At 41.8% G+C, this 19,611-nt stretch overlaps 1 protein-coding gene across 2 annotated transcripts in view; it reads right to left on the bottom strand.

Annotated features, from left to right (window-relative positions):
* Nucleotides 1–3,571: 3,571 nt before the first annotated feature.
* The window catches only part of slc20a2 (solute carrier family 20 member 2), a 41,750-nt gene continuing 25,710 nt past the window's right edge, over nt 3,572–19,611 (bottom strand). Inside the window, exons 5-11 of one of the 2 annotated variants that reach the window (XM_030737188.1) lie at nt 19,104–19,200; nt 18,777–18,896; nt 17,143–17,376; nt 16,291–16,915; nt 15,933–16,118; nt 12,964–13,048; nt 3,572–7,802 (exon numbers count right to left, since the gene is read on the bottom strand). In XM_030737188.1, coding sequence (XP_030593048.1) covers nt 7,638–7,802; nt 12,964–13,048; nt 15,933–16,118; nt 16,291–16,915; nt 17,143–17,376; nt 18,777–18,896; nt 19,104–19,200 — 1,512 coding nt within the window. In that variant the 3' untranslated portion in view covers nt 3,572–7,637. Of the gene's footprint in view, nt 7,803–11,652; nt 11,738–12,963; nt 13,049–15,932; nt 16,119–16,290; nt 16,916–17,142; nt 17,377–18,776; nt 18,897–19,103; nt 19,201–19,611 lie in introns of both variants that reach the window. The other variant, XM_030737187.1, reaches the window with a different exon arrangement.

Raw genomic sequence — 19,611 nt, 5'->3', positions numbered from 1 at the left:
AGTTTCCCTGGCGTGGATGACCCACTGGGGGTCCCCGTGGCACAGTTTGACAATCACTGTAGTTAGGGGGGAGTCATTAAACTGTAGGGAAAACCTGCAGATACAAATGCAGGACTTAAAAATCTAATTTTTCATGTCACTTCTAGTCTGACTGCTCCATGCTCCTCACACGAACAATTTAGAATTACTAGTTAACCTAACACGCATATCATTGGACTGTGGGAGGAAGTCAAGAGTACCTGGAGGAGACTCACAGGCACAGAGAATATTTAAACTCCTCCACCCTAGCTGGCCAGGAGATTTGAACCAGGAACCTTCTTGTGTGAGGTAGCTGTGCTTAAAAACCTCACCTCTGTGCTATCACAGTAGCACAGCAAGGGAAAGACAAGGCAGTACTATGACTGGTAAAGATGAAGCATCTAATTCTGATTTCCCAATGTTATTTTTAATGGCTAGCTGGCAGTGCTTTTTTTTTTAACTGTAGCATCTGAAAAGACAACATCTCCAATAGAGTTCAACAGAAGCACCTGATCAGAGTTGATTCAACACTTTTCTGCAGTTTTTTTTTTTTTTTTAAAAGAACAATGGGGACCAAAGGTGCAAATACTCTTTTTGCTCAGTGGATTGCAGCTGCATTTTCCCATCACACATACATACACAAATCCAGAGGAATATCTGGTACGCGTCACTGTGAACAAATGGACCACATAAATCCAAATATGGAGCAAAAATAGCCATATCTCCCGCCTGTCTGCCATGTGTCATGAGAACAGACCGTCTAGGGCCAAAGAATCTCAGACATCAAGGGAATGGTGCATAATGTGCCTGCAATAACACACAAAACAAACGAATTTCTTGGTTTTTGAGCATGTAGTTGTCATTCTTGACCTTTGTGTCTAAATATAATGAAGTCGCTGCTGCAGAATGGAACAGGGGACAATTTTAAGTGTCTGAAAATCACCATGTCGGGACTGATACTTTTTAAGAAGCACATATTAGAAAATGAAGGCTGCTTCTTTACAGCTTTACAGAAACGATTGGAGAAAGTCAGGGGAAAAAAAGTAGACACGCTACAGTTAAATATTTTGCCTTCATCTGGAAAGATAAAATACGTTTCAGGAACAGCTTGAAAACAAACTCTTTGTAGAAAAATTAATGGTGTATTCACAGAAAGGTACATCTGCTACACACTACAAACAAATTGTACTTGATGTCTGAAGTTAAGCGTGCAAACCAGAGGCTGAAGACAGAAAGGAGGAGGACAGAGGATAACCTCCACCCTGAACCCTGATGAGATTTTTATTGCTGTGCAAGAGCCACATTTCATCACAGCTGAAGGGCTTTCTGTTGTCAATTAAGATGAAGACAAGAACCGCATATATGTGGACAAATACCATTCACAAAGCACGAAGAATGTGTGTTACTGAAACACCGCAGGGAGGTTATGGTTTCCATTTCTTGTCGGTTACTGATTTAACCGATGTGAAATGGAAACCATTATCCCTCTGAACGTAAATGGTGTCACTCGCTGTGTTCCAGCATCAAACCAGCATTTTTCATCGTTACTGTAGAGACTTCTTAAATTAAACCCAGCACAACACAGCAATGCTGCTGGGAACTTCGGTGCAGTCTGTGCCAAGTCGGTGAATTATTATTTGAGCTCAAAACCCTAAATAAGAGGAGCCTGAAAAGATCTGGCAGATTCATTTGGTCTTTAAAGAGATCAGTTGCTGCAGGAAACCAAATGCATGCAAAGTGTGTGTGTGTGAGGGGGGGGGGGGGGGGGGGGGGGGGGGGCACAGCATAAGTTCTTATTAGATGCAGTGAAAAGTATATATTATATAAAGCAAGTAAGAGTCAAGACTGCAGCTTATGCTACGTTTTCCGGTTCATAATGCCACAGATGAATTAAAAATGGACACTCTACATCTACAAACCAAAAGTACCAGTGAACTGGTAAAGAAACCCTTTTATTAGTGTCTCTTTATTTATGTAAATAAGACCTTTATGCATTTCAGCATGTGATGGCAGTTCACATATGACACCTGCACAACTCAATCTCATCAAACCACAGCAGCAGTTTCAGTATTACCAGGACTGACTACTTCCTCAGTTGTTTGGGTTTCTGTGGTTAGATTTTATCAGCTTGATCACACTGCAACCAAACAAGCCTGTTAGAAACTTTACAGGCATGTAGCATAGACCGACTCTTCACTACGATGTAGGAGCCCAGAGGTTCTGTGGCCCTTTCCCATTTTACACCCCTGTCACACACTCTTGGATTTTTAATGTATTTCTAACTCCTCATATGAGGTATCTTTATCTGGTATATAAAGACTCACAATGGGTGTGGGTCAGAGAACTCGCTGGTATCAAGGAGGGTCTCATCCCACTGCATTATGTTCTCTAGTTTTCTCATTCTGTAATTCTATAGTAAAAAATGAAATACTATATGAAAATACTGACAATGTGGTAAAAATTCTGAAATATGTGTTTGTGCATCTAAAATTTCACTGCCAGCTCGCCTTCTGCATCATGTCTGTATAAAACACACATCTTTACAAAAAATAAAACACAACTCAGAGGATTTTAGGTACTCTGTAATTTTAATTCCCATAATTTAGTTTAAATGCAGACATTTCCTCACTAAATCTTAAATAAAACATTACAGTACGATATATGCAAATCAGAAGAGCTTTAAGATTTTTGTAGAAGCAGGCTACAGTTTCTTTTGATTTTTTTTTTTTTTTTAATTCATGTATTTTTATTTATATATATGCATTTTACTTCTGAAGGACCGGACAGTTAAGTAGCAGTAAACAGTAAAGAGACATCACAGAACTGTAAAACCTGCAGGCCAGCCAAGGAGCACATTCTATTACAAAACAGACCCGACAACTAGAGACAGCACGCCACATCCAGATGAAAGTCTGAGCTGATGCCGCTCCACCTTTGTGAGGCGGTGCTAGTCCCACACACACAGGAGAGGGCGCTATTACACCAGGGCAGGTGGAGCTGCACGACCACAAAGTGACAGCTATGTAGTTGCACCTTCACGATAAACGGCTTGTATTGCACATTCAGGGAGAAAGAAATGGCACATTCTGTTTTATTTTTGTTTACAAAAAAAAAAATGTTGATAAACAGTTAAAATCGGGCAGAAGCACAGCAGCTCCCTCAATGGCAATTCAACCAGTCATTGAAACAGTCCCGTCTAAAATGCTGTCCCTCTCTACGGGGAGGGAAAGTGTCAAACTACGCCATCTAGTGACCGCGCTCATACCCAACCCTTCTTTTCTGTGTTTGTGAAGCTTCACGGTTTCAATTATACAGGGAGCCATATGAGATGTGAAAGTCCATTTTGCAGGATCTTTAACATCTAAATCTTGTTGCTGGCTCAAATATGTAGCCCTTTCTCTCAGATGGTTCAAGCTGCCAGCAGAAGGCGATTTTCACTTTCCCTCCCCATCTTGAGCAGTGCATTCCTTTTGGCCTATCAGGACTGAGAATGCATGGAAAACAATAAAAAAAATAAAAAATAATGACAGTGTGAGTTACAAAGGGAAGGGGGGATTGGGGGGAGGGGGGGGGGGGGGCTGCAGCAGAGGATGGTGACATTGTACAAATCAAACATGCAAAGCATGCCGGCTGACCTCAGTGCATTTACAAATAAACCTCTTAATGCGTGAAGGAACTAAAGTGGATTCACGCTCATTACATTGTTTAGTAAATCTTACAGCAGAGCAACAAACTTCCACAAGCCTCAGATATGGGCGAAAGCTTCTTTCTTCAGCTGAAGCATAGTTTTTGAGTCCTACTTTATATTAACCATGAACACAGATTTTTGTACACAACACAATCTGCTTTTAATGCCAGGGGTTATAAACTTCACAGTATAAATCCTAACCCTTCGGTATCTACCATGGTAGTTTGTGTCGACTTATCCTAGAATCTAAAATAAAAAAAAAAAAAAAAATAGCATAAGAAGCTCTCCTGGTGACTGCATGAGAGATTTTAGAACTATTTTCAATTTACTTTTATTCAAGAGACATAGGTTTGGGTTTGCCTTTACACATATCATCCATTTATGAAGAATAATCTGAAATAAAAGGTTAAATGGATTTAAAATAGTTCAGTTTTGTTGCTTTAGCCTTGCTTAATGGGGAACTTTCCTGGGTAATGTTGGCACACTGTTGTGAAACTTCTATGCTTCTGCTGCAGCCTGCTTTTGCACATTTTTATCATTTTGCGTAACCTGCTTGAGGCCATAGCGCATGCTGTTTAGCAATTAGAAGTTAGCGGTTACGCTGGCTCGCCTTAAAGACAATGTGGTGAAAGAAAACATCCAGAAAAGCTTTAGATCTCTGCTGTTTTGGGGGGAACCTTTTCGTCTCATCACAAGATGTCCTCTAAATATTTGCTTCTTCTGGGCGTCTGAGAACAAACACAAGAGGATTTGAACCACCAGCTCTCTGCAGCCCCCCCCCCCTCCGCCAAACAACACACACAGCCTGTGGAAGGGTAGAAGGCCGTGAGCTTCAACAACGCTCACCTACCAAAAACAAGGAAACAAATTTCGTTCCAATCAAATTTTTCAGTTGCCACATTTGTGTAACTTATTGGCTTCATCTTCATCGAGCGGTACTCCTCGTTTTCGGCATGATGCTGCGCTGCTCTTGTAGCTCACGGCCAGAGCAGTAGGGAAACAAAATTACAAAGTGTTTTCATTGAAAGTTCAAAAATAAAAATGGTAATTTCAAAAAATCTGATCTACTGGCAACCGACACATCAGTCTACATGTTAGAGGGATCCACTGGGCTTAGAGGAAGTGTGGCACATGGCACCCTGAAATAAGACAGTTTCTCAGTATTGCTGCGATTACAGTCTCACAACAACTAGTCCCCGTTTGCCCGATTTTCCCATCAGCCCCAGAGCGTGCCCTCCAAAGTGTCTGGAAGCTCATCCCGGTTAAAACTCAGATATGGTAGAAAAATATAGTTTTGATGAAATTTCTCTAGTTATCCTCTTCATTACTGAATTGCACCCATACATGTAGTGTTAATGCATTGTAGTAGAAGTGTAAGGTGACGGGGGTCAAGATTAGCACTACTGCTACAAAAAACAAAATGGAAAACAAGTCACTGTGCACACACTTGCTCTCGCTCTCTCTAGACACTTCTGGTTATTTTTTTTACTTGCACTTAAAAACTTATGGTTAATAGTTTGTCTTTCATTGGCATCATTAGGCAACAGTTTTTTTTTTGTTTGTTTTTACAGATAACTCTACAATATGGTTACGATGTAAACACCACAGTACATAATTACTTTTTCTGCACAAAGTAAAACACAATGTTACAAGGCAAGTGGCTACTGAAGCATAGATTTGTTCATGAGAGAGAGAAAAAAGAAATTAGGAAACACACCACAAGAACAAAAAAAAAACAAAACAAAAAAAACCCCCCAACTTGCAACACCTGGCATCGAGTTTGCTTAAAAAAAAAAAAAAAGATTTAGATTTTGTTCATCTACAGGTCAGGTGACCCTGTTCAAAAGCTGGTGATGATCAGTTCTACCTCCAAATACAACCTTAAATCCTAAGACGAAGGTCTTGTGATATTTTTGTGGCACGAGCAGCCTTAAAACCCTCGCCGGGCTTTGATTCAGACGCCTTGTGATATTGAGCTTCCTGATAGCACTTGGACTGACACAGAGGTGATCACGAGACTAAATGCTTTTGCACTTCAAACAACATCTGCCCATTTTGAGGAGCTACTCGTGTGGCTTGGGTCGAGTCCCCATCCTTTCCACATCTGCATAACTGGCTGATTTATGATGCACGTTTGACCTTTTAAGCATTTGATATGACAGATTATGAGGCTTTAACCTTTTTTTTTAACGTGTTGATACATCTCAAAATATGTTGGATTTAAAAACCTGGACTCAGATATTCTGGCCAATAACTACGGTGTGGAAAATGCAAAGATTCATCACTGGCAGGGAGCCTTTGATATGAGGAAGCGACTCCGGCTTTATCTGAAATCAAGGGCATATGGATGATGATATGCAAACATTTTTACTGAACATAACCAGTGTGTTTTTGCACATCTGATCAGTTTTGGCGTCTGCTGTACTTCATTTTTTCTGCTTTAAACGAGCATGCGGTCACGGTGACGACAACACAACTTACTTTGGCATGGTTCTGCTCACTAAAGAGCAACCTCACTCCTCCCTCGCAATCTGAACATTTGCTCAAGGAGGGAATCGTTAACAAACGAACTTCCTGTCGATAGTGTTATATTCACTCAGGCAACAAGACAGTGGCGCAACTGCAAGGCTCTGATTTTCTCTGTTGTGAAAGAGTTTGGTTCGTCATTTTAAAACAAAACATCATTTTCTAATCGATACACTTCTGCCAACTTCAGAAAAACCCGCCAAGTGTTCATCAGTGTGAGTTTCCTATGAGCCGCGGGATGAAGCTAACAAAATTCTGACATCATTATGAGGTGAAGAGGAGCCCCCCCTCCCCCAAACCACTCTCTCTCTCTCTCTCTCTCTCCCTCTCTCACACACACACACACACACACACACACGCACGCACTCACACCATGAGAACAAACTATGATCCCCCATCCCAGACCCCACTCTTAAAGGACAGTATTTACAGTACAAATTACAGTATAATACATCATTAAAAAATATGAGATCTCTAAAAACATACAGGAGCTCTTGACAAAAATCAACTCTTTAGTAAATTAAGTTTCTATGGTATCATGTGGAAAATAATAATAATTAAAAAAAGCAGAGTGACAGTCTCACCGCTCCTCTCTGAGGCGTCCCTTCCATTTGGCCCCAGTTGTACCTGGCTAGCATGTTGAACGTGAGATGATGGATAGGTTCGGTTGACCACACGCACATCTTTTCTTCTTTTGTTTTAAAGCAAGCCGCAATACAACAAATCACACTCAATCCAATATCACAATATATACAGTTTTCTTTTCCTGGCATTTTGGAATAATGATAAAAATAATAATAATAAAAAAAATAAGCACTTGACTGATTATACTGCCCAGAATTTCAGGCAGAAGGATATGGATTTACCGCAGGCAGGTCTGCTGGCTTACGTTAGCAGAACAGACTGCTTTTTGATCATTTTTAGTCCTATGCTGTCTGTATTTTTTAAATTGATGATATTTTGATAAGGAGACTGCCACTGCTTCTCAAACATGTTCTGTTAGAAGTTACCAGTAAGTCCCCTGTTATTGTCTTATGTACAGCAGATTCATCAGTACATTTGTTACACTTTTTTTTTTTAAATCCACCCCACCAAATAAAGAAAAGAAAAAAAGAATAAATAAAAACCAATTGGGAACTCAAATGAGTCAAAAGATCTCTGGACTATGAAGCCAGGCAGCATGTGAACCAACCCTCCTCACATCTACAGTACAACCAAGTCCATCTGTAAACCACCCTCACCCTCTTCTCCTCCTCTTCCTCGTCACCCTTGTGCATTGACTCTCTTCATTCTCTTCTATCTGCAACTCCAACATTCGAGATATGATTTTTACCCAAGTTTCCCCCCTCTCCCCTCTCTCTGACTCTCTTTTTCCTCCTCTGCTCTCCCTCCCAGCGTTGTGCCCTCAGACGAAGGGCAGGATGCCGTAGACAAACAGGGCCATGACGGCGGCGCTGAACAGGCCGGCCACAGGCACTGTAACAAACCACGCTAGGAAGATGTTCCTGAAGAGGCGCCAGTCCACTGCTTTCTGGGAGCGGATCCAGCCCACGGCCACAACTGAGCCCACCTGGAGGCCACGGCCAGGAGCGAAAAAAGAAAAACAATCAGCAGCAGCACAGAACAAAATGTTCAATGCAGCAAAGCCAAAGTCAGTATGAAGAGCTGCAGGACGTCCACGCTTTTCTCTTGATGGAAGTTTTTCCAAGATTGTTTTGCAGTCAGATAAAGTTGGCTATTTTTTAAAGGCATCTTTTTCAACACCTCCTTCATACATTAAGTTGTTAATTGTCTAATTCACCCTATTTGCCCAAAAAGCTGATAGCCCCAGCTGACTAATTAAATGCAAATGGTGACTGATGGAAATTAAATGCTTGTTGCTTCTGGCTAAGTCGTCCAGAGTCTCCTCTAACAGAGTATTTCTCAGCTGTAGACAAAGTACTCAAAATTTTGGGCAACCATAATAAAGTATCTTATTAAATATTCTATTTAAAGGTATTATTTCCTCTCACATATACATTGTGAGATATATAAAGATGGCCTAAAACACACAAAGACAAAAAGTGATGGCTCATTAACAGGTCAATAGAAAAGACGTGTAATCTGCAGCTCTTCAAAATCAGCTCAGTTTCCAACGTCTGTGTTAGTTACAGCAAGCAGATTATTGAGGTTATCGCTACAGAAATTAAATTTTTATCTGTGGAAGCCTGAAAACAGCAGGTGTAAAATCTATTATTCACCTCCTTATTAGGCTGTAAATATTAAAACCGAGAATTTCTTAGTTTGTGTAAATCCACCTGCAAATTTTAGACTTCCACTTATTTCTTTTGACACACACACACACACACACACACACACACACACACACACACACACACACACACACACACACACACACACACACACACAGTTTCTCTCTTTTTATTAAAAGAAAGACACAAAGTGATTGCACCCTTGAGTGTTGGCGTTAACGGGCAGTGACTGGTTTCAGCCATTTGTGATGCTACAAGTGGGCGGGATTTAAACTGCGTTTCCCTGCTCTTATATGGTCAGAGCAACATGAGACGCCGCCTGTCACACACTGACTAAATGTGAAAGGTCAGGTCAATGGAGTCTGTGTTTTAGTTTATATGTCAGTCTTACTAAAAGTAACTACTACTAGACCACACAAAAAATATCTCCCAGGAAAGAGATTTAAGTTATGTAGTAATGGCTACCTAAACACGAGCTATTTTTTTCATTTTCATTCTCCTCATTTTGTATAATTGGCTTTATAAAGGCTGTAGTTCAAAACTAGAGCATAAGCATGGAGCAATAGTTAACTCTGTGGTCACACTGTTATGTTTTCATCCTTGTTTGTTTGTCTGTTAGCAATATAACTCAACATGTGTTGAACCAAAATTCATAAAACTTTGTGGAAATACTCCTTAGGGGCCCAAGAACATACACTGTATTGCCAAAAAATATTCACTCATTGAATTCAGAGCTTCATGGAATGGGTTTCCATGGCCCAGCAGATTACATCACCAAGTGCAATGCAAAGCGTCAGACTCGGTGGTTTGGTGGAGGGGGGATTATGGTGTGGGGTTATTTTTCAGGAGTTGGGCTCGGCCCCTTAGTTCCAGAGAAAGGAACTCTTAATGCTTCAGCATACCAAGACATTTGGGACAATTTCATGCTTTGTGGGAACAGTTTGGGGATGGCCCCTTCCTGTTCCAACATGACTGCACACCAGTGCACAAAGCAGGTCCACAAAGACATGGATGAGAGAGTTTGGTGTGGAAGAACTTGACTGGCCTGCACAGAGTCCTGACCTCAACCCCACAGAGTACCTTCGGGATTAATTAGAGCGGAGACTGTGAGCCAGGCCTTCTCGCCCAACATCAGTGTCTGACCTCACAAATGTGGTCCTGGAAGAATGGTCAGAAATTCCCATAAACACTCCTAAACCTTGTGGAAAGCCTTCCCAGAAGAGTTGAAGCTGTTATAGCTGCAAAGGGTGGCTGACATCATATTAAACCCTATGGATTAAGAATGGGATGCCACTCAAGTTCATGTGTGTGTGAAGGCAGACGAGTGAATACTTCTGGCAGTATAGTGCTTGATTTAATTTTTAAGGTCAAAGGTCAAGGTCACTAAAAAAATTAAAAAAATACTTCTCTCTCACCATTGGCAAATTTTTAAAATTCATATCTCACTGAATTTTTCATCTATCATGATGAAATTTGGTACTCAGGTAAAAACAGTTACTGTTGATAATTCACTGCCTTTCTCTACTTTAAATTAAAATACTCACAATAATGCAAAGTGAACTACAGACCCTACACAAAAATCACATACACATATACAATGCATATCTCAGCAAATGCTTGTTTCTCTTTTTTTTTTAGAGGATGCTGTTATGGAACATAAACTGAATAAAATATATCCAGACTATGTATATCATTATCTGTTCATGCGGATCTGTTTTTTTTTTAAAATAGAAATATAAAATCATATTTTACAGTTTTTAAAATACAATAAAATTAATTTCTAGTCTTTGTGATCTAGTCATTTACGATGGGAGTATGACAACATTGTGTTGTTTCTATTGCAGCTTAGCATCAGCGCACAGAAAATTTGGGGTTGGGGAGGTATGCGCTCTACTGAGTGCCCCACTTTGTTTGATGGTTTTACTACATCAAGCACAGAGCAACAAATTCTGAACTCAGTGTTCGTGTTGCATCTAGAGTTTCTGAAACAAGTCACAGCATATTACCACACCACACTGACCCGTGCATCCCAAACACCCGGGGCTGGGCATCCATTCAGATTAACCTCCACAAAAACAAAAGGGAAAAAGAAAAAAAAGAAAATTATCATTCATACCTGACAGAACTTGACCAAGACTGAATGGATGCCCATCTCACACACACACACACACACACACACACACACACACACACACACACACACACACACACACACACACACCGAAGATGTTGACAGATGTTGCTGGCTATGTTCTGAAAAATAAGCAATTTAACTGCTTATCCTTTTTACACTTTAAAACATCGAAGAGCTCTAAGTCTAGTGTTTCTTTTTTTTTTTTTTTTATTTTAGTCCAACATCATCTGCAGATCTCCAGATTGAAAAGAAAAAAAAATATCACTAAATCATTCAAATCACCACCACGATCTTATACCTCTAACCATCAGTAGATTTAGCTTTTTAGCAGAGCAGCTGATTATCTGAGGTTTTAAGAAGGAAACGAGGGCATTTGGAGGTGAGAAACGAAAATAAGGTATGGATGGCGATGATATTGATGTTTAGACAAATAGATCATCAGCAACTTAAAACCAGTTTTGAGTCTTGTGCAGTTTCCCTTCCTAACATTTCTGAAAGTTTGGTATTCCTGTTGTCACTGATTATTACACAATCTTATATTAGCTAAAAACAAACAAACCCCATTTCAGGTAACAAGCAGGTGTTTTATCCAATTTCAGTTTTTACATGTAGCTAACAGACTACTGGCCACACCTTAATATTTAGTGGTATCATCAAACTCTCTACTTGTGCCCGTGTATTCTTTTAACAAATATTCATAGTGTATGATGTGTTTATCTATATTTTTCTTTAAAAGAAAAAAAAACTTGTACTACTAACTTAAATAAAACAAAGACAATAGCAAAACATTTGTGACGCACTGCTGTATGTCTAATAAACTTGTTCTGAACTGCCTAAAAAGATTCTTTAATACTGCAAAGCTACCTTTGGAGGCAAACTTGGGGGTTTTTGTTGGAGGAAAACTGCACGAGAAGTCAAAACTTCAACTTCGGGAGTTGTGATTGGCTTTGGCGATTGACAGCTACAGGTGAAGCGATGAAGGGGAGCTCCTGGAAGGCTCACTAGGTTGACTTTGCTAGCAGTGACGCCAATACCTTGCAGTGGGTGGAGCTTATTGGGATGCCCACATTTGATGCAACAAGCACTGTTAGCGCACTCATTACTTCAATGCAAAATCCGCTGTGAAGATAGATGAGCAGAGACACAGAGAAAGATGGAGAGGGAGAGGTAAAAAAAAGTGGAAAACAAGTGCGACAGGTGGGTTTGGAGGGAGGGTGGTGGAGGAGGGGAGGGGGTTGTTTTTTTTGGGGGGGGGGGGGGGGGGGGGGGGGGGGGGGTGACCCACACACACCAAACCATGCCAGTGCTGAGAGGGCAAAATGGAGGAGACTTGTTGGAAATGAAACAGAGAATGAGACACCGTGTTGATGGGGGCAGGGCAGGGGAGGATTGGGACTGGTGGGGTCCACTTCGTATTCCAGCCTGGATCTGCTATTCCTGAAAAGAACAGGGGCGAGGGGCCACACACTGCTACCTGGGGCTGGTTGTAGTGGGCTGGACACGGCTCAAACTTTCTGTATTTTTATGCAGTGCAAAGACTGGTTAGGATTATCAGGTCCTGTGAGGGTTTATGATAAAATGAGTGTTATTTACATAGTTTTGACAACCATTTCTAATAATAATGCTGCTACTGTGATCACTGTGTAAAATGCTTTACCAAAAAAAAAAAAAAAAAAAAAAACCCTCTGAAAATCATCTTCTAGTGTCCTGTGATAATTAAAGGCAACTGAGACTAATTTGAAAAATTTTATCATCTGGATTTCAGCAAATTGGCCAAAGGATACAGTTTAAAAGAGATTTTAATGGGAAAATTAAAATGTAACTGTAAAAATGGTATTAGGAAATGTAACAGATTCATGTTCTCTCCTGATTTCCAGTGGAAATTACTCTCTTGCATGTTTCACAACACACCGGATGGCAGGACCGGTGTTGCTTCTTGCTCCATCTCACTTTGTTGCAGTAATGCTGCCATGTTCACAGCTCTTGGCCCAGCTTGTACAATGTGATCACAATCGATAGAAAAGGAGGCCAAAACTAATAAATAAGACCCGCGTTTTTATAGACTGAAATCATCCTTTTCTGCTACAACAACCTGAGCTTTGCTTTCTGTGCAGAAATTCAACTAAGTTGTGGAATACTCACAGGAGTGTGGACATAAATTTGTGCTAAAAGTCCAGAAACTTGGACTTTATCTGATTATCTCACTACATGACTAAGCACTAATGAGAGCTGGAGTGGTGTGTGTGACTCCAGCCTGGCGCCCTGGGAGGCAGTGTGAGCACCCTGTCCCCTGGAAATGCCCAAAGGCGAGTTGAGAGGCCAGCTAGAAGGCCGCTCAGTCATACCTTGCAGTGTGTCGTACTGACAGGGATTCCGATATTGGAAGCGAACACGACTGTGAGTGCAGAAGCCAGTTCAATAGTGAATCCACTGTGGAGGAAGGGAGGGGAGAGGAAGGGAAGGGGTGGAGCAAAGAGACATTCTTCATTGTAATGTCTTGGATGTTGTTCATGATGGCACGGTCTCACCAGCATCCACATTAATCACAGCAGAGCATTAAACAGTTCTTTAAAGGATGTCCAGCACAAATTTTAAAAGGGAAAGAATATTAAACATGGCGATCACATAATCTCTGTTTGACACACACACACACACACACACACACACACACACACACACACACTACAAAAACAGCATTTCTTTCAGGTACTATAAATTTGCTTGTTATTCATAATGAATATAGTTTTAGTATGTGGTATGCAGACAGGCCCTTTGTGTGGCTGTTTCTGTGCTTACTATGAGACATTTCCTCCAAAGCCACAAGCTGCTTTCAGGACATTATTCACACTTTGACACCAGCACAGCGGACATACTGGAAGAGACAATCCTTGTTTGTCCCGCCCACTTTACTCCTGTACCAACACATAGGCTTACTAGATAAAGAAAAAAAAATGTCAGCCAATAAAATCCTCAGAGACACTGAGCTGAAGTTCCAGATGAAGATATGACTGAACAGGGGCGAGACAGGAACGCACCAACTGAACCCAGTAAACGGCCACCTGCCCTAACTTAAATGTGCGTAGACACATTTAAGACTGCACTGCTGTGGGATTCCTGCTTAATTCCTTAATGAAGCAATCATTAATAGTATTAATTAGACACCCCCCCCCCATGTCAAAATGTCACCGGGAGCAGAAGGTGTTTCAAGAAGCCTGCAGACAGGCTGGTGGCATTCGTGCCACCTCTCCAAGCAACACTAAACTATATGCAACTAGACAAGTATGCCATATCAGCTTATCATGAAGAGGTTGTTTGTTTCCCTGAGCTAAGCTTCGCAGAGCCTGTTAGATGTGCAGCAATCTTTCCCTGTGGTGGTTCAACAGCAGAGCTGGCCAGAAGGATGGAAATCCATATGTGAAGTTTCAAGACTTTTTGCTGCCATGATAAATTGCACTGTTTAGGGGTTCGTTTTGGCTGCTAAAATATATGCCTGGGCACACAGACTACAGACACACTGAAAAACGTTTCCCTGTCCTCGCCCCAAACAAACTTCTTTTCAGAATGATGCATGGAAGCAGACACTGGAGGAAACCGAGTCTTTAGAACGGAGAACCAGTGCAAATTTGTCTTTGGGTCCTGGCAAACAGAGTAAGCTGGTGATGGAAGGAGGGAGATTAAGAAAGAAAGGAAGCAAACAAAAAAGAGAGTCCCCCCCACCCCCCAAAAAAGAGGAGAAATGAAGGAAGGGAAAATAATCAGATGGTGTGAGCGTGAGAAAGGGACTTTAGGGAAAAGGGGGGAGAGAAAGCTCTATAGGTGAGACGTTAACAGAAATACAACACAAAAAGGTGCAGAGCAGAGACAGAGCTCTAAAGGAATGAAGAAAAAGGAAAAAAGTAGGGCGCTGAGAAGAAGACGAGGGTTAACCACAAAAGTGATTTGCAGGAGTGGGTAGAAAGGAGAAAGGAGGATGGAAGGAAAAGAAAAGTGTAAGAGTCAGGCTGGCGTCCCTCCCTGCGGTTGGAGAAGAGAGGCTATGGTTCCCACTGTGCCCCTCCCTCACCCCCTCCTGCTCTGCTTCTCTTCACCCAGAATGCCAAACAACTTCCTGCAACCCTGTGTGATGTTCCTGCCAGGCAACAAAACACTCACATGCGTGCACGCACCAACACACACACACACACACACACCTCAAAAAAACCTTGCTGGAACAATTAGACCATGCATGCAGGCTCGGACACATACAGTACATTCAATGCACAGTGACTTGCAGGCATAGAGCCTGGCTTCCTCAGCACACAAACAACCCTGTGGTATACACAGACACACACGCAAACACACACACACACACACACACACACACACACACACACACACACACACACACACACACACACACACACACACACATAACCTCTTCAGCTTATGCGTGGGAAGACAAGAGAATGGCAAGAGAGAGAGGAAGGAGACCGAAGTCAAGGACAGAGCAGCAGCACGGGTTTGTGGAGATGAGATTTCTGCTGCTCAGGTTATCAGACAGCGAGAGACCTAGGGCTTTGTTTGTTGTGGTCCAAAAGTCTACTTATTTATTCATAATTATTATGCAATAGGTCAAAGACTGAGAGGAAAAAATACACAGAACACAGCACTTTCTCTCCCTAAGCAATGAGCCACTATAAACACTATTATATTGCAGCAGATTTCTAAATATGTAACAAAGAGGTAAGAATTATTTCTAGCAAAGTCTCGGATGATTCTCAAAATCATAATTAGCTTGGTTAATACTGAGTTATAGCAGAAAAAAAATGCAGCTGAAAATTTCCCCTGGGTTTAGTAATACAAATCTAATGGAGCTGAATACACAAATCTTTTCATTAAAATGATGTGGCATTAAATCTGTCCGATCTCCTCTGATGATAAACATGAATACACTTGAACACTGTGTGCAGGTCACTTATAAAATTAAATAAAATGGCTGGTAGAGAGTGGGAGAATGAGAGCAGCTTCAAAAGAAAACAATTCATTAGTTAAACAAATTTGTTTATGCATTTTGTTGTCTGCACACTGGCTTACTAAATATCATCTGACTCTTCATTTGCACTTTGCTGCCCTTAAAATATGGTGCGTAGGCATTCTGATCCGGCTGTGGGAATGTAGGTACTCACCATGGATGAACCTGTTTGTATCAGCAAGTTGAGGCTCTTTGTATTGAGTAAAACCAAACGTGGTTCACCTCTGCCACACAACTCTCCTTCAAACCACATCCACAGACACACACATGTTCATTCACTCTCCTATGAGGGGACTTTCTCACCTTGAGGGGGTGATGGGAGTCAGGTCCTTCCCCATGGTCTGGATGACGCGGCGGCCCCACACCCACAGGCCGGCGCAGATGCCTACACCGCCATAAAACAGCAGCCAGACAGGAGTGTTGGCGTCCTGCATCACGCCTTGCTGTTCATAGATCATCCACAGTGCCACCAAAGGCCCAATGGCATTACTGCAGACGAGAAAGCAGATAAACACCTTATTCGTGGATTTTACAGTACAGAAGTAATCATATGAAAAGAGCAGCACAGAGGTGATTTTTCTATTTATTCTACAGAAAAACTCTGGCCCATAAAGGTTGCTATCTGTCATGTAACCAGCAGCAGTTGAGGGGCGGGCAGCACCTGACATCGTTTCCTCCGTGGGCGAAAGAGCCAAAGCAGGCGGTGAGGATCTGCAAGAAGTGGAAAAGCAGAAACACCTCAGGTTTGTCCTTCTCCTCCTGATCCTCCAAGTCATCCGGCCCTGGAGGTGGAGCTCCTTCTTCCTCCACCTCCTCCAGGTCCGTGGCGAGCTTCATCTCCACTCCACCCTCTTCTGCTTCAATCTCAGCCTCGGCCACGGCGTTACAGTACGACGAGTAGCTATCGTAGCGTATCCGCTTCTTGGAGTAGGACACGCTGTTGCTCCTGCCTCCTCCTTCACCAACCAGCTTTTCACTGTCCTCGCGTGATTCCGCGCGCATAGGCTGGACGGGCATGCCGCATATTGCTGCTGTGTAGCAGGTGTAGCTGTTGTTGCGGCGCAGCAGGCGGTAGTTGTTGTCAGGTGGGCCAGCGTTGGAGCCAGAGCGCTCACTGTCATCCATGCGGCCCAGGTGGATTTTGTGAAGCAGGTCTTTGTACAGGCCTGAGTCTTTGTGCACTGTGTGGTACACCTGGCCATCACTGCGCATGTGGCCATCGAAGCTGAAGCTGCCATTAGAGATGGGTGATTTGAGGCTGCCGTTGGTCATTGAGTGCGTCCGACCTGAAAGACATAAGATTTATACAACTCAGCTGGAGCAGGATGTTTATAATAACTGATAAGTTTTATCTCCATTAATGCTTAGTTTCCTGTTTTTATTCTTGACATCTCTAAAATATTAAAAGCAGAAATAAAGCTACAGTTGCCCTAATCATCAAATATTACATAATCAACACAACTGCGGTCACTGCTTTCACCTATCAGGAACAGAAATTAATTTCCAGTTGTACCATACACCCTGCCGTTCGGCAGGATGGTGCCGCCGTTCGCCAGGTTGGTAAGCTCTCCACTGGAGTCGCGGGTGCCCCGTTCACTGCTGCCGCCCGTGAGCGGCATCACAGCCTCATCTGTGCCCTTCGCCCCCGGTAACTCTTTGAAGACGGGGCTCTCCTCCTCCTCTTCAGGGATCTTGTCCAGACTCTCATCAGAAATCCTGGAGAGAGCCTGCTCTTTCTTTAAACGACCTGGAGGAAATCAAGCAACAGTTAAAAGAGCACAGAGGAAACAAAGTGCAAGGAATCGTGAACCCTCTAAACAAGGACATTTCTGCAGGCTACTTTAGATCCATTATGAAAGGAATACCACAACTGTAGTGTGGCAGGCTTTTATTATTAAAGGATTTCAAGGGAACCAATTTGGACGGCATCCAGCAAGGGAAAGCTGATAACTACAGATCAGGAGTTTTGCAAGTGAAACACTAATTTAGCAAAAAAAGATCAGAATTGATTTTCAATATAACTTTTCATTCTTTAAAAAGATGTTGCCATTTTGTGCTGCTAGTAGCAACCAATTAGAAAAAGCCTGGTTTCAGGTCAGGAAAAGACAAACATTTCACAATCACACACATATCATATTAATCCCAGTGACCAGCCCACTCTTCAAATACCCCTGTGGAAATGAGAAAAAATAATCACAGCGATAAACTGTTTAATTTAAACGGATGTAGTAATATCCAGATTAGCACCAATAATTTTACCTGTAATCCTCACAGGTATTCAGAGTTCATGACATGGTCATGTAAGCCATGGTCAACAGTGAGTTTAAGAAAAAACACTCAATTTTTTAGCCTAAATGAGGATATTTTGCTCATGAAATATAAATCCCACTCTGCTTCATACTCACCCTCATTTATATTTTTATAGTGCAAAGCATTTCTGGCATCTATCAGACTTTAGGATTAAATGTTTAAACTGTTACAGTAAAAAGAACATTTTATTTATCTTGCACGCAGCTGAATCAGAGTGGATACTTTGTCTTTATCCACAACTGCCTACTTTTCCCAATATTAATTTTCTGTGGCACGAGTTTTTCAGCACTGGCTGCTTTGCCGTAGGCTGGTTTTCCCATTAGAGAAACAATTCCTAACCCCGATCTGAAAGCTTCTACACTGCAGGCCATGATCTTTACCTCTTTCATCTAAACAAGTAGCTATACACCCAAAAAAATCTAAGTAACTGGAGCACTAGAGAGTTCACAGGGTTTTTTTTTTTAGTGGCTTTAGTGGGTTTGGCGGAGGCCGGCAAGAAAACACATGGCCTGGCTTCCGCTGTTTGGTGTCAGAGCAGTTTCAGATGGTGTGAGAGAGACAGACTGGACAAATACACACACATTTGTACACATATCTTTGTGAGGACATTCAGTGACATAAAACTAAATGCCTAAACACAACACTTACCCTCCCCTGAACCTAACTGTAACCTTTATCCTAAGTCCTGACCCTCTAATAAGCCTCTAAGGGTATAAGAAACTGAGGTCCCGCTAAAAAAATGTACTCACTGTGATGGCCTGTGTTTCAAACAAATATAGTTGGACAATTTTAAACACACACACACACACACACACACACACACACACAGATACCTACTTGCTATCTTTCTCCTCATCCAAGGACACACGAGTATCCACACCAGTGCTGCACAGACTATCGACCCAGCTAAAGTGATGAGAAAGATGGCCCACACCGGCAGCATCTCTAACCCGAGCACTGCAGTTAGCGAACACACATAAAGAAAATAACAGGTAGATTCGTAATATTGTAATCATTTACTCAGATCACACCTTCAACAGGAATTTTTTGAGCAAACAAACAAGGACTGCCGTCCCTTCACCCCGAGGTGATAATTTGATCATACGCTGGTGTCAGGCTAAATAATCAGAGATGTACCAGGAATCGCTGTTGCCCAGCACTTACATGGAGCTCCAGTATACATGATGGAGAATGTGTTGATTCCAATGGTGGAGGCATAGAAGAGGGGCAGCGCTCGCAATCCGTTTGGGACCGAGTCATCCTGGGAAGTAAACACACAGATGGATTTTTCATAAGAGACTCAATGAATTATTACAAGCAAATTTGGAGTTAGTTAGTTACAAATAAATGAATCAATGTAAACAGGTCAGTATGAGCTAAAATGAGACCACGATCGGGATCATATCATTATTCTGGTCAAAAGTTCAGCTCAGGTCAATTTAAAGGTGTGGAAATGCCAGTAATTCAACTATTCATTCTTGCACAACTGTGGCTTTTATCAAGGTTAATATGAAATATGACCAGTGAGGCAGGAAAAATGTCTGACATTTAAAGAACTAAATTAGACAGTGGCTTTTTACGGAAGTAACAAGTCTCAGCCCCGCAAACATAAAACAAAAAGATCAAGTATTCTGATGCAAATAGCCTGCAGATGCAAAAAATGAACTCATTC

The sequence above is a fragment of the Archocentrus centrarchus genome, chromosome 9, assembly GCF_007364275.1.
Source record: "Archocentrus centrarchus isolate MPI-CPG fArcCen1 chromosome 9, fArcCen1, whole genome shotgun sequence".
NCBI classification, from domain to species: Eukaryota; Metazoa; Chordata; class Actinopteri; order Cichliformes; family Cichlidae; genus Archocentrus; species Archocentrus centrarchus.
Note: the sequence above shows the minus strand (reverse complement) of the source record. Positions and strands in the feature narration are given on the sequence as shown.